Source organism: Antechinus flavipes, chromosome 2 (assembly GCF_016432865.1).
Source record: "Antechinus flavipes isolate AdamAnt ecotype Samford, QLD, Australia chromosome 2, AdamAnt_v2, whole genome shotgun sequence".
Lineage (NCBI taxonomy): Eukaryota > Metazoa > Chordata > Mammalia > Dasyuromorphia > Dasyuridae > Antechinus > Antechinus flavipes.
In genome coordinates, this window is record NC_067399.1 from 612,285,713 (window position 1) to 612,301,853 (window position 16,141).

Consider the following 16,141-nt stretch of genomic DNA (forward strand, 5'->3'; position numbering starts at 1 on the left):
TGGTATACAACAACCACCATCAATCTTCCTTGATGTGGTTTATCCTTGTAGAACTCACCTGCAACTCTTTAAAGCACTTATCATGTGAAATTGTGCATTTATTATCTGTGTTTGTGTCTCATTCCCCTACTACAGAAAGGCAGGGATTATATATCTATCCCCAAACTTGTATCCTCCAGGACCAAACTTGAGTGTCTAACATACTATCAGAGTTTAAACACGAATGGTTTACTGAGATGATGAATGACTGCATTTGGGTAGACTTTACAGGACAGAGAATAATTCAGGAGTGTAAGGAAAAGAATATTATTAAGCACCGGGAGGATGATGAGCAAAGGTGCAACACTGGGAAAATATAAGGTGTTCAGGAACAAATATGAACAGTAACGTCTGACTGGGTAGGTAAATGAATGGAGAGTGATAAAAGTAGGATGGTGTCTGACTGTGAAGGACCTTAATGCCAGGCAAATGAGTTGACCTTTCTGTGGTAGGCAATGTGGATCCATCAAACATGATTGAGCAGAGGAGTGGCACAGCCAAGGAAGATAATTCTGACATAGGAACAAAGATGGACCAGAAAAAGGAAACAGAGGGGGCAAGATCGCCTGTAAACAGGTAATTACAATTTTTAGACAGGTTATAATAAGGAAAGCCTGCCTGTACCAGGAAACATGGAAGGTTAGGTGAATGACAGTGCTACAGTTAGAAATAATAATGAAGTTTGGAAACATCTAGACATTTCAGGAAATAGAAACAAATGGAAATGTGAATCTAGATTTCAGAACAGATCAGGGCTAAAGGAAATATTTGGGAAACAAGTTCATAAAAGTGGCAGTTGAAGTCACTATACTGAGACTGGCTAGGAAGAGAATAAAAAGAGATAAGGGAAGGCCAAGAACAGAACTTTGAGATAGACCAAAAGATGGAAAGTTGATAGAAGCCAGCAAAGGAGACAAAGAGCAAGTCATTAGAGAAGCAGAAGAAACTGAGAACATGACGTGCCAGTGTCTATCACTTTGCTATATCCTGGACTCTTTATTTTGCTCCACCCCACAGGCCTAATCAGTGGCCAAATCTGATTGTACAAACTTCAGACACCTTAGTTCAGATCCTCATCACCTCCCCTTGATAATGGAAAGTCTTCTAATTAGTCTTCCAGTCTATCTGATATTCTGCAAAATGATTTCCTTAAGCCCCAAATGTAACAACCACATGACTCTCTTACTCATCCAACTCCAATGGCTTCCAATTGCCTCTACAATATCACATAAACTCTTCTGTTTGTCTTTTTAAAATCTGACCTAAGCCTTCTAAGCCTCAATGGCTAAACCTTCCCTCCTGGCTTTCTCTCTGTTCCTCACTCACAATACTCGGGGCCTGGATATATATACTTCCTCTCTACCTTCCTCCACCCAAGTCACTCTCCTCCTTTAAGAGCATGTATATAGGCAGCAGGGAAGACCCTAGGGGAAATGGAAATATTTACTATCAAAGAGATAAGGGGAATGGCTACTGGTCTAATCCTAGAGATATTTGTTAAAAGATCAAATGAATCAAGGGCATTAGTAGAGAGATAAGCTTTAGTGAGGAATAGCAAGTTTCTTCTTTGACCAGAAGGAAAAAGAAAAAATGGATGAAGATGCTTAACAGTTTATTGAGATACAGAACTGGAAAATTTAAAAGATTTTGTAGTAAACTAAGTCATCGGCTGTAATTGTGGACATGCAGATTGAGGAGTGGGGGTGGGGTGGCCTTGACCCCATGGAAACAAATTTATTAATTTATAGGGACATCATAGTAGATTAAATAGAAATTGGGTTCAAATTCTGCCTTTGTTGTTGTTTATTTGTTTGTTTGTTTGTTTTTAAGCAATGTAACCCTGGCTAGCAGTCAATTCTGGGACTTCTCAAATAAGTCACAGAGAATTTAGTAGAAGTTATAATAAGATAAATATATGTGCAGAACACACCATCAGAGCTTAACCACCAACAGTTTATAGAGTAGATGAATGGTTGCATTTGGGTAGACTTTACAGGAAGGATAAGAATTCAAGAGTGAAAGGAAAAGAATATTATTAAACACAGAGAAGATGATGAGCAGAGGTGCAGCATTGGGGAAATATAAGGTATGTTCAGGAACAAATATGAATGGTGATAAGATAAATAAATGAACGATAATGCACAATTTCACATAATAAGTGTTTTAAAGAGTTGCAGGTGACTTCTAAGAGGATAAAGCACATCAAGGAAGCAGCATCAAGGAATACTGGTGGTGGCTGTTGTATACAGTTTTATAGGATAGAAGTCATTAAATTAGTTGGGACCAAGAAGTTATCAGATCATGACAAGAATGGTTCTTCACTGGACTAGAGGTAGTTCTCAACTAGGTGGGTGGGAGGCATAAATATATTATGGGAGGCATAAATATACTTAGGCTAAAAGAGACCTGAAGTCACCAAGACCAAACCCTCTTTGGAAAGATGGGAAGGCTCGGGGAGACTGGTGATGCAAGGCGCAGGTGGGATGTAATCCATTCACCTCCAGGCCTCCCAGCGGCCCGGTCACACACAGGTAGCTCTTCCACAGTGACCTTGGGTATTTCGAGAGCATTGCAGTACCAGCGATCAAGATCTCATTACTACGTTAACCCTTTGACTTTAAGTGAAAGATACTCATTGTCTGTAACTAACAGTCAAGCATCGTCTGTTACAATGACGCACAGTGCCAGGCGCTGGAGAGGAAGGGAAAGGGCAGCGCCTGCCCTGCTTAGAACAGACCCCTGGAGAACGGGGAAATGGAGCACTCCAGAAGGTTCGACCCGCCAGCGCTGCAGCTGCACAGAGAGCGCCCAACTTGCACCTGGTCTCCCCCTGTGCACGTGGGCGGGGAGTCTCGAGGCTCACCTGTAGCTCCCTGGGAGGCAGTCCTTGAAAATCATTCTGGACTCTTTCAAGTAGCACTCGTCGTCACAGCAGCAGTTCAGATCGCACGAGTTCGGTGTCAAGTCACACGAACAGGCGTTGGAGAACCCCCAGAACCAGAAGTGGCGCCCCCACACACTCTCGAACCAGCTGGCCACCAGCGGCCGCAGCCGGTCAGTAGGGACGACACCCGCCTCCCGGAGTCGCACCACCGGGGGGTCTACTCCAGCCAAGCTGGGGGCTCCCTCAGAGGGCGAGGGTTGAGTCTGGCCCCTGGCATCCCCTGCCAGGAAGAACCAAGGGAGCACCAGCAGCTTAAGGGGTACCGGGGCCATGAGGCCGCAGCTGCAGCCGGGTCCCGAGAGCAGGCGCCCAGGCTCGTTGCTATGGCATCGGCAGGAGGGGTGGGACTTCAGGAGGGCGGAGGACGCCGTACGTGTGACCTCATTCCGGAGACACTCGTTCATTGGCGACTTGGCATTAATGAGAAGGTTCTCACCAATAGAAATTGGAGTGGCTGCCGCGCTGCGATCCCCTTTGACAACATTGTGGGTTCCTGGGTTCTCTGAGGGAATCCCATGCAGCTACTCAATCTTTCCGCTAGATGGGCCTGTGCGACCAGTCAGGAAGACTCTGGCGCTAACCAGCATGGCTGGGAATACCGGCCATTACGAGACTGCACCGTCCCCTGGCGTGCTGGAGGAGGAGCGTCTCCCAGAAGAAAGGGAATCGGAGGTAGAGTTGGCCTTCCATTAAGGGACGTAGGTAGAGAGTGAGGGAAGGAAGGAAGAAAGGCGGAAGGGAGAGAGGGAGAAGTGGAGAGAGGAAGGAAGGAAAGGAGGGGGAAAGAAGAGAGGAAGGGAAGAAAGAGGGATCTAAGGAAAGAATAAGAAAAGAAAGGAGGGAAGAAGGGAGAGAGGAAAGGAAGGAAGGAGGGAGGGAAGGAAATAAGGAGGGAGAGAGGGAAGGAAGGAGAGATGGAGGACAGGAAGGATGCATGGAAGGAAGGACAGAGGGAGGGAGAAAGGGAGGAAGAAGGGAAGAAATGAGCTAAGGAAAGAAGGAGGAAAGGAGAAGGGGAGAAGGGTGAAGGAGGGAGGGAAAAAGGGAGAAAGGGGAAGGAGGGAGAGACGGGGGAGGAAAAGAGGGGGGAAATTAAACAAATTGATTATCACAAACATTTGTCAGAAAAAGAAATGGAAAATACCACTTTTTAAAAATAAGTAATCAGTCAATAAGCTTTTATTAAGTACTCTTTAGATATACTCTACTCTTTGGGTAAATGGTCAGGATAGATTACAAAATCAAAATTCACCCCAATCCTGGGATCCTCATAATCATCCTCGTTCTCATTGTCAGAAATTAACATATGAGCTATGGGGGTCTCAGGATCCACGGTTTCTGCAGTAGGCAGCTTATTTAAATGGATACTGCCTACAAAGAATAGTTTCTGATGTACCTTAAGTCTAAGTTAGGAAGAATCAACTATATTAACGTACTACAAATGGTGAAACATGATATTAAGGGACCCGTAACTGGAAATGTTCCATAATATTATCTGAATTTGTTTATTAGAAAATCCAATCAGTGTATTAAGCGCCTTATATCAGCTTTGGAAAATTAACATTGTAATGAGATGAAGCTTTCCTTTCAATTTATCTTGGATTCCCCCTTGGTTTTCTGGATTAGAAACCAGAGTTTTCTGACAAGAATTTTACATTCAAAATGATCAATTAATACTGATGATGAAAGTAATTGTAAAATTTTCTTTGGTGTCTAACTATTCATAGGTATTTATTAGGCTTACCACATACCTATCACTGTGTTAGGTGTTACATCAGATACTTAGCCACAAGAAAATTAAGTTTCAAGACTATCGGTTTTCTTTTTCAGTTATCACATAATTGGAACATTTAAAGACGGCAATTTTGTAAATTGAAAAATTTTAACATAGGCATATGGAGGAATCTTGCAGTCTCAGGCAATTTACTTAACCTCTGTGTTCCTCAGGCAGAACCCTATAATTTACCGAAGTGCTAGTTGAGTTTATGATCTGTTTGTGAACTTCATTGGTGATGGAAATTAGCTTACAGAGTGTTCCCAATCAGTGTTACGTCAAGGAAATCAGTGCCCTTTTCTAAGGTAGATATCAAATTCTTATATAGTGATGCAAAAATACTTGTGAATTAGCAAAGTTTATGAATTAGGAAAGTTTGAAACTTAAACTAATCTTTCATTCCAAAAATGTTTACCACATAATGTCAAGCAAAGTAATCCTCTAAATTATAACTTCCCAATAAAACTTCATAGTACAAACTTCAAAATTCTTGCGGCAAAACAGTATGGTGATAATTACATATCATGATTGATATCTTCCTTATCCTAACATTTAGCTTTTTAACAGTTTTTCCTAAGATATTTCTACTTTTGTTTTTTATTTCTCTTTTATTTACTTTTCATTATTATTCATTTATACACCATCTTTTTTTATTGCCACATGAAACTGATTTCTCATTGCATTCTTTCATTTTATTCCCATAGATTTCTGCAGTAATCTCATTGTTGTCCTTATTGTCCTTTTCCTTTCCTCCAATTCTTTTCTCATTGCTCTTTTCCTGTGAATTTCTATTCTCACAATTATTCATTTAATCTTTCATATTTCCTTTCCTTCAATGGCTACCCTCTCAGTTTTTATTTTAAATAATTATGAGGAAATCTCATTTTAAAACCTTGATGAGTTTCCTTTTGAAGTGTCATCCCAGCAAATCATCTCCTGTTGATGGAGGGAAAGGGTTATACTAAGAGACAGAAATGAGGCTGGAATCTATTGCAGGCATAGAAAGCAATATTTGTAAAGGCACAGAGACAGTGTCAAGCTTAAGGAACAGCAACAAGTCACTTTAACAGAACTGGGGTTATATGAAGAGGCAAGTAATAAGCCTGGAGAAGATGGAAGGGCGGATTCAAGTAAATTAATCAATCATTTCAATTATACCTCCCCACTTAAAATAACTACTTTTGTCAAATGAGATCAGTCCATGAATAAATTAATTGATGTTGATGGCTAGAGACTGATCATGGTAATGGATACTGAAGGTTGGGGTGGATGTGGCATTTTCTTTAAGACAATGAAGTTGACCACATCAAATCACTCTTCCTTTCACTTGAACATTTACAGGTCATTGTAGGGATTGTTAATTAGCCTAATTCAATATTAATGTATCTCATGAAATAGGGAGGCCAGAGGAGAGGGAGAGAGTTGGGGAACTACCAGATGCAGGGTTGCCATAAACTTTTAGATTATTAAAACACATACCTACAAAGTACAATAAAATAAAAGTGCAACAAACCAAGGCAATCTACACTTCCAGTCAATTCCAAATCATGCTACCCATAATGCATACTCTTATTCCCTTTCCAGCACTCTTTTATTACTGTCTTCTACCATTAGAATATAAGTTCTCTGAGATCAGGGACTGTCTTGTTTGCTGGTATTTTTTGTCCTCATTGCTTAGGACAATGCCTGAGATTATAGAAGCATTTAGTAAATGCTTTATTAATTATCATTTAATCATTCATTCTCACTATCAAAATTTGATATGAATAATTGTTGAAAGGCACCCCAAAGAGAGATTGAGTATTGGATTGTCATGTTTGAGGAGCTATAAGTAGGCATGTTGCTATCATAAAAGAACCTAATGAACAAGACCACTAGGAAGGTAGGCAGAGCATGCTGTTCATAGAAGCCAACCTCATTTCCCCCATCCTGCCCTGAAGCTGAATTTCTTTTCTTTTGTTAAAAATTTTTTACTTAAAATTTTTTTTAAAGCTTTTTATTTTCAAAACATATGCATGCATAATTTGTCAGCATTGACCATAACCTTGTGTTTCAGATTTTTCCCTTCTTCCCCTTATCCCCTCCCCTAGATGATAAGCAATGCAATATATCTAAAACATGTTAAAATATATGTTAAATCCAATATGTGTAAACATATTTATATGATTCTCTTGCTGCATAAGAATAATCAGTTCAAAAAGGAAAGTGAATGAGTAAGAAAACAGAATGCAAGTGAACAACAACAAAAAAAGTGAGAATATCATGTTGTGATCTACATTCAGTTCCTACAGTCCTCTCTCTGGGTGTATATGGTTCTCTTTGTCACAAGATCATTGGCACTGGCATCAGTCAAATGATTGTTGGAAAGAGTCACATTCATCGTCGTATTGATTGTCATATAATCTTATTGTTGCCATGTACAATGATCTCCTAGTTCTGTTCACTTAGCATCAGTTCATGTAAATCTCTCCAGGCCTCTCTGAAATCATCTTCCTGGTCGTTTCTTACAGAACAATAATATTCCATAACATTCATATACCATAACTTATTCAGCCATTCTCCAATTGATGGGCATCCACTCAGTTTCCACTTTTTTGCCACTACAATAAGGGCTGCCAGAAACATTTTTTGCACATGTGGGTCCCTTTCCCTCCTTTAAGATCTCTTTGGGATATAGGCCCAGGAGTAATACTGCTGGATCAAAGGGTATGCACAGTTTGATAACTTTTTGAACATAGTTCCAAATTGCTCTCCAGAATGGCTGGATGTTTTCATAGTTCCACCAACAATGTATTAGTGTCCCATTTTTCCCACATCCCCTCCAACATTCATCATTATTTTTTCCTATCATCTTAGCCAATCTAAGAGTTGTGTGATGGTATCTCACAGTTGTCTTAATTTGCATTTTTCTGATCAATAGTGATTTAAAGCACCTTCCCATATGATTAGAAATGGTTTTAATTTCTGAAGCTGCATTTCTAACACTTCCTAGAGTAATCCATGCTAGGAATGTCTATCTTACAAAGGCTATAGAAACAAGTACTATCTCTTTATGTTTATAAGTAGAAACAACTCAAATAGAATAATAAGACAAAGCTGTTTTCAGCATTTTGTAAATGACAGCTGAGAAAATGTTTGAATGTGATATAGTTCAATGGAGTCAAGGAGAAGATGCGTGATCCCTTGAAATTCGATGAAGAGAGACTCTCTAGAATAATAGCTTGAGTGAAGATAAAGTGGTTTATAACAGGAGAAGCATGAGAATTAAGCTTAATAAAAAGGCAATAAAAGAGACTTGTTAAGAACATTGTAAAATTAGCATTTCTACTTATAAAATCTATTGTTTCAGTTTTTTTCCCAGTAGAGAGACGGAGAGAGGGGAAGATGATTAAAAATTAGGGAGGGGAATTTACTGCTTTCCTGTTCTTTAAACACAGCTACTTAATATCACTTGAACTTTTAGGAACTGGAATCTCTGTTCCATGTCAGGAAAACAGTGACCTCATTATCACACTATCTAAAAAAACAACCCATTCTCATAACATTCTGCCAAAAGACAAAACAGATACAAACATTCAAGATTGTCTATTTAGTAAAATAAACTGCAAAACTTTTATGTAGCATCCTATAAATTATAGGGTATATCTGTGCGGAAGAGAAAGGATTTTAAATTTCTGTATCCATATAGGAGATTAGAGATTGCCCATATATGTATCTCTTTTAATATAATTATTTTCAATTCCTTGAAAAACTCAGGACAAAATAATGGAAAACATGCTATCTTATTAAGGAGGATCCTGTTGTCATTCTGTGACTCATGTTTTCCAGGAGAGCTTATAAGGAATGCTCAGAAAAGAGAATAGTGTACAATTGGTAGACACTAATTAAATAGCCTTCCTCCAGTACTATTATTGATACCCTTTCTATAAAAGATGCTGGTTGTTTTTTTAATAAAATTTTATTTTTTTTCAGTGATTAAATTGACTTTCTTGCCTTCTTGAAAAAGAAAGAAAAAATCCTTGTAACAAATACGTAAAGTCAAGAAAAATAAATTTCATCATTGGCTATGTTCCATAAAGCATATGGCTAAATCTGCACTTTGACTTCTTTGTCAAGAATTGAGTAAAATGATTCATCGTGACTCCTCTGGAATCATGGTTGGTCATTGAGTTGGTTAGAGTTCTTAATCTTTGAAAGCTGCTAGTCTTTTAATATTGTTGTTTGTGCTGCTACTTATTTCACACTCCACAATGCAGCTCCTTCCTTCAAATATCTTGAACTTTAGTTCATTGTACAGATGAGTAAATTGAGACAAAGAATAGGACTAGCTCAGGGTGGTGCAACTAGTAAGTGTCTGGGGCCAGATTTGAATTCAGGAAGATGTCTTCCTGACTCCAAGTTTGGCACTCTATCTACTGTGTTAAATGTTGACAGTGTAGTAGTTAATCTTTTTCTAGCCAATAGCCATACCCCCAATTCAATCAGATTATTTTTTTTCATCCCCTATAAAAGAGGAAAAAAAGAGACAATGAAAGAAAGAGGGAAGGAGGGAGGATTGGTATCTTTGGAAAGAGCAGTTTCAGTTTAGTTTGAGGTCTAAAGAAAAATTGCAGATGATAAGTTAGTAAAAGAAAAAATGTGGAGATAACAAGTATAAAAATTTCTTTCTAAGAGTTTGAGTAAGGGAGATGAAATACAGGACTATAACAGGATAATAACAATAATCTCTAATAAATTGGAGATTAGTGGAGATTTTTTTAATGCTGCTGAAGACTTTGGGATGTTTGAAGGTCATAAAAAAGGACTCAGTAGAAAGGGAGAGGTTAAAGATTATTCTATATGAATGAGATCACAATCTGCTGGTACAGATGGGAGTGGATGGAATTAGGGAGACATATAGAGAGGTTGATTTTAACAAGACAAAATCTGCCTCATAATCAAAGACTATAGGAAGGGAGGAGATTGAGAGATCATGTCAACAGTTTTTGAGATGAATAATAAAATGATAATAAAGAGCACCCTGGGAATGGTTCGAATTTTGGTCAGTAAAGCAAGAATCAGAGTCCTCAGGAGGGTGAGAAGGGAAGAAGCATGGATTATTTGAGACTAGAAAAGTTTATATGAGATAGGGAATCAATTAGGGAGTAATAAAGGGATTTCTTTTTTGAAATGAAGGTTCAATTAAACTTAAATAATATAACTTTGCAGTATACCCATTAGCATGATTGCTGTATGTCTTCCTCCATCTCTGTTCAGCAGCATATGAATAGGCACAGAGAAGGTGGATGGTAGGAGTGCTTCAAGGTTAGGGTTGATTAGAGGGTGAATGGAGATATGACAGGGCAATAAGGGATTCCAGAATGTAGTACAGATTAAACTGATTAAATATAAAGCCAAGAAATGGAAGACTGGGAAGTGGAGTCAGAAGAAGAATGAAGGCCTAAGAATATACTGAAGAGTAAGAGAGTAGAAATGATGGTGGGAAAATCATTTTAGGAAAGGACAATTTAGGATAGGCATAAGGAGAGATGGCATAATAGGAGATTGACTATCAGAGTTTTTGGTTAAGAAAGTAGATCACTCACCCTTGTAAAGGATAATAGTAAAATTCTGGGTTTAACCTTCCCTGTGTGTAGCTGCAATGAAACAGAAAGTAAGCCATGAGATTTGAGGAGTTTGAGGAGAGGAAAGCATCAGAATAAATAAGAGTAGGAGCTGGGGTGGACAAGAAAACAATGAACCTGGTGCTGAACTTTGTAAGGAAGAATGAATGACCCAAGAAATAGCAGACAATAGCAATCATGATCTGTTTAGGGTTAAAAGTTTTAATAGATTAAACTTCAAAGGATTCTATTAGTAATAACTATAGATATAAATTCCAATTATTATTATTTAAAAAGATAATAAAATGGTGGATAAAAACTGGGGATCTAAAAACAAAGCAAGTTATATGAAGAAGAATGCTAAATAAAATAAAATTTTTAGTTGTAAAATGGAAATGGATGCATTAGAGAAGAATTTTAGGAGAGATAATTAGAAGTAGTCATTTAACACTTTTGAGTGTTATTTACTTCATCTTCAAAATTACGGGGTTTGATTGGATGGTTGGACAGGCAGATCCCTTCCTGCTTTAAAGCCATGATCCTATGAGACAGAACACCACAGAACACAATAAAAAGGAGGACATGGAAACATTTGAGCTCTACAAACACACAAGCAAATGACTTTCAGTACCATTTGGCCAAAATAGAAAATAAAAGGTATATAGCTGCAATAAGATATCATATTCAGGGCTTTGCTCAAAGGAAAGGGGGAAAAGGAAAAATACCAAATGATAATCTCAAGTGTAAAGACTCCCAGGGACACCAAAAATTCTGAGGCGTATAAATATGCAAGAGCACAAAAACCAAGCTAAAGTAGTAAGCGCATTATAACAAAAGCAGCAAGAAAAAGGAAGATAATCTCATATAATTAATTCAGTCACAAAAGCAGCAGCATCATCATTATAAACAACAACCAAATCCTTACTTCATTGCTGGTTTACATTAATAGCAAGACCATCCAGAAAGACCAATAATAATATCATTACATTCTTCAGTTGATAGCTATCTTCAAATGTTTGAAGGGATATCACATGAAAGAGAGATATGGTTGTTGTTGGGGATTGCTTGCTATAGATCGCAGGCTTGGAGTCAAGAAGACTGCTGTTCATGAATTCAAATCTGGTCTTAGACACTTATTAGCTGTGAGACCTTGGGTAAGTTCCTTAACTGCAATTGCTTCAGTATACTCAAATGTAAAATGAATTGCACAGAATCAAGAGAACATTGTACACAATAAAAATATTAGGTGATGATCAATTGGAATAGATTTGGCTCTTCTTAACAATATAATGATTCAGCCTAATTCCAATAGACTTGGGATGGAAAATGCTAATCACATCCGAAGAGAGAACTATGGAGACTGAATAACAGTCAAAGCATAATATTTTCAATTTTTGTTTGTTTTTCATTCCTTTTTGGTCTTATTTTTTTTGCACAACATAACAAATATATGGAAATATATTTAAAAGAACTGCACATTTAACCTATATTAGATTATTTGCTGTCTTGGAGAGGAAGGAGATAAGGGATGAAGGAAGAAGAATTTGGAACACAGTCTAATAAAAACAAATGTTGAAAACTATCTTTATATGTACTTGGAAATTAAATTCTATGGAAAAAAATTTTAAATAAACTGTAGAAGGAAATGGCAAGTCATTCTAGCATTTTTGCCAAGAAAATTCCAAATAGATTCATAAAGATTCAGACATGACTGAAAATAACTGATGCATCTTTTGCCTAATTTCTAAGACTATTGGTAGATTATCTTTGATACTTGAACATGGAAATCACAAATTACAATATACTATTTTTTTGTTCACCCTATTCAAATTAATGTTGAGAGAGAAAATGTGTGAGTAGAAAGACCAGGGCTCATGGGCCAAATCCAACCATCTGCCTATTTTTGCACAATGCATACAAAAGGTTGTGAGAATGCCTTTATGAAATGATGCAAAGGGGAAAAAAAAAAGAGAACTAGAAGAAAGCCAGTGAAAAAGCCCAGATATGAAAGACAGAATATCATAAGCTAGGAACAACAAGAAGGCCAGTTACAGTAAATGTAATGCAGTATTATTGGAAAGGTAGATTGAGGTGAGGCCATAAAGGGCTTTGAAAGTCAAACAAGAGGAGTCTATATGAATCCTAAAAATATGAGTCTAATCAGGAGGGAAATGAAATGGCAGGCATATGTTTTAGGAACAATACTTAAGGAGGAAAAGTTGGAAGGTGTAGAGAGTGAAACAGACACACTAATTCAGGCAGCTTTTATGATAGTTAAGAAGTAATGGGATTTTGAGCTTTATGGAAGATGTCTATGTCATTTGAGGGAAAGGAAAGGATGAAAAATCCTCTAGATTTTTAGAAATTTAGATAATTTAGAGATTTTAGAATTTAGATAATTTAGAAATTAGACATTTAGAAATGTCAAGATTTGAGGTAAGGGAAAATAAGGAGTTAAGGATGACTGAATGAAAAAGGCATTTATTTATTAAAGCACTGACTATATATCATACATTGTGCTAAGGATATGCTAAGTATAAAAATACAAAGATGAAGACAATCCCTGACTTCCATAAATTTAAGAGACAACATATTTAGAGGGGTGGTAGCAAGGAAGGCATTATTTTGGCTTGGAAAGTTACAGGGAGGGTAAATGTAGTCAAAAGGAGTAGATTACCTCCTAGGAGCAATGACAGAGCTAATGTGAATATAATTCCAGAACTGAAAAGCAAAGGTTGGGGAGCCAAGGGACATATGTGTTGGTAAGGTTAATTTTGAGAAAGTGGCCAAGGAATGAAATGAAGCCTGCCTGGAGTCCAGTATGGATATAAGAGGCAATTGAGACAACTACAAATTAGAACATCAAAACTCCAAATTTGGGAGAGTTTGGGGAATGAAAGGATTAAGGGATAATATCAAGATTTTGAACTTGTGTTACTGAAAAGACAAATTATGGAAATTTGAAGAGGGGAGAATTTGGGTGAAAGATTATATATTTTGCTTTGGATGTCTATAAGACAAACAGTTTCAAGTGTTGAATAGGCAGTTGGAATTATTTGATGAGAGAGAGAGAGAGAGAGAAAGAAGAGAGAGAGAGAGAGAGAGAGAGAAAGAGAGAGAGAAAAGAGAGGAGAGAGAGAGGAGACTAAAGCTAGATATATAGATTTGTATATACATATAAATATTGATGATTGTAGTGCTCTTTTTTTGTATAATATATGATGGTTCTCTTTGAGCAGATTTCTTGGAGAGGTTTTCTGGAGGCAGCCTTAGTTTCAGTTCAAATCAATAATCACCTCAAATGCAGCAAGGGATTAAAGTACAGTCTTTTATTGTCTCTTCCAAAATAGCCCTGTTAGTTTTCTTAGAGGCCTATCTCCCTCCTTGGTTCCAAGAGCTCTTACAGCTTGTCTGCCAGCTTCAGCCTCCAGCTCTCTCTGAATCTTGGTTCTATTCTTCCGAATCCTTCGTTCTGCCCAACTGCAGTCTCTAGCTTATCAATCTCCTCAAGTGACTGACTCCACTGACTCAGCTCCTTTTTTTTTTTAGTCAAAGATTGACTCGTCCTCCAAGAGTGGGATTATGGGAGGTGTAAACTCGTGAATCTCATACTGAATACTGTAATCTCCCAACTTGTGAACTCTAATGTGTGAGCTAATGTGTGAACTCTCAAAGGTATAAACACAAGCATTATTTCTATCAATTCCATTGAGTTAACACTGGGATTCTAACAGATGATGATGATGATGATGGTGGTGGTGATGGTAGATAATGATGATTATGAAACTCATGAGTTGATGATCACCAAATGTGAGAATATGAAAAGAAAAGAGAAAAGGACTTGGGATAGAGCCTATGGGTATTCCCTTAATTAGGAAGCATGATATGTTTAAGGAACCAGCATAGGAGGATGAGAAGGAGTAGTCATATGAATAGAAAATCAAAAGAGAACTATGTCACACTGTTTGAATTCTTACAAGATGCTAAGTCAGTTATCTAATTTAGCATGGCACTAAACAGTTCTCTAGTTCACTAATGTACTTAGTACTTACTATAGTTCTACAAGATTCACACCTTTAAGAGAGCATATATAAGCTAGGAGCTTCAACCAGGATTGAGTCCAGGACATTCAGAAGTCAGAGAGGACAAGCCCACTCTCAAAGGAGGAGACAGATTCATTCCATATTCCACCTTTGTACTGGCTCGAGACATTTGGAGGAAGAGAGGCTGAAGCTGGAGAGGCAAAGGACTAGCAGCAAGAGCTCTCAGAACCAAGAAGAGAGATAGGCCCCTAAGAAAGCTAACTGGGCCCTAGTAAGGAGACAATACTTGGAAAGGGAAAATAAAGGATTTGGACTTTAACTCCTGGCTGCATTTGGGATAATTACACTGAACTGAAACTAAGGCTGCCTCCAGAAGCCTCCCAAGAAAGCTGCTCCCAGAGAACATTACATTTTAGAGAAGAACATTACATCACACAAACTCAAAAATGAGAGGGAATTTTCATGAGGAGAGGTTTCCAATAGAGTCAAAGGTTTTTAATATATGAGGGAGTATAAAGATTGAGACAAGACTATCACATTTGACAATTGAGATCTCTGGCAACATTGAGAGAGCAATTTCAACTACTCCTTGTGGACAGTGACAGTTGTGCTTTTTATTATATCCCTAGCCTTTAGCACAGTGTTTGGCACATAGCATTTAATAAATGCTTGTTTACTGACTGACTAGTAAGAAGAGAGAAAATAAGAGACAATGAGAGTACAAAAAGGTTTTTCTAAGAGTTCAGTTTTGTAGGAGAGTAAATATACAGAATTAGAAGTTGAAAAATTGGTAGAGTGTAATAAGGGTTTATATTTTTCAGGATCAGAGAGACTTGCAGTATTTGTAGATAGGTAATAAATAAAGATAGACATATACACACAGAGAAAGCAATTGTGGGAACAATCTACTAAAAAATATGGGAGGGAATGGGATCAAGAATACATATTGAGGTGTTGTACTTTTAAAGAAGATTACCTCCTGATGAGAAGGAAGAAAGGAAGAAAAAAAAGTGGTTTTAACATATAGAAAAGGAATTGTAGTAAAGGGTTTCTCATTAAAATATAAGGGAAGGTTCTTAGCTAATGTTAAAATTCACTTCCTTCTTTGTTAAGAAATGGTAAACCGCAGATGCATCTAGTTGAAATCACGGGTTATCTGAATGTTTACTTAAACAAGTTTCTTTTTTGCAATCAAAGATACTATGGGAAATAGAGTGGGGATAAGAATTGTTGAGAGGAGATTGTCATCTGAAAATAGAATATGTCAATAAATTATTTTAAAAAGTGCAGAGAATATTAAAAATTTTGTTTCTTAGGCAGGGATGTTCATTTAGTTGTTGTTACTCAAGAAGCAGCTTCTGTCCAGTGCCCAGGGAACTGACACCAACTACTGTGGGGAACTGAACCACTTTCATATTGACTCATTAGAAATGAAACAAAAACCCATTAAGAAATAGAAGCTAGTCTACAGATTTTCTGTAGAAAAGTGAATAAAGTAGTTGCTTTCACAGAATCAAATGTTTGTGCTGAAAGGAACCTTAAGAGTCCAAGTCACTACCTTTCTATCTCTTAAATGAGGTCTCTATAGAGAGATTAAACTTGCTTAAGACCATATAGTTTGTAAGTATTAAATTCAGGACTTAAAGCAAGGAATTGTGTCTGAATATTCTTTCCAAGTTAGAAGTGCCTTCCTCTTGAGACAGACTTCTTTTTTTAGAAATGCCTTCAAGGGTGAAAT

General features: G+C 37.5%; 1 protein-coding gene across 1 annotated transcript in view; it reads right to left on the reverse strand.

Annotated features, from left to right (window-relative positions):
* TCTN3 (tectonic family member 3) overlaps positions 1 to 3,810 on the reverse strand; it is a 41,709-nt gene extending 37,899 nt beyond the window's left edge. Inside the window, exon 1 of the mRNA XM_051981753.1 lies at positions 2,903 to 3,810. Coding sequence (XP_051837713.1) covers positions 2,903 to 3,387 — 485 coding nt within the window. The 5' untranslated portion in view covers positions 3,388 to 3,810. The remainder of the gene's footprint in view (positions 1 to 2,902) is intronic.
* Between the last annotated feature and the right edge of the window lie 12,331 nt (positions 3,811 to 16,141).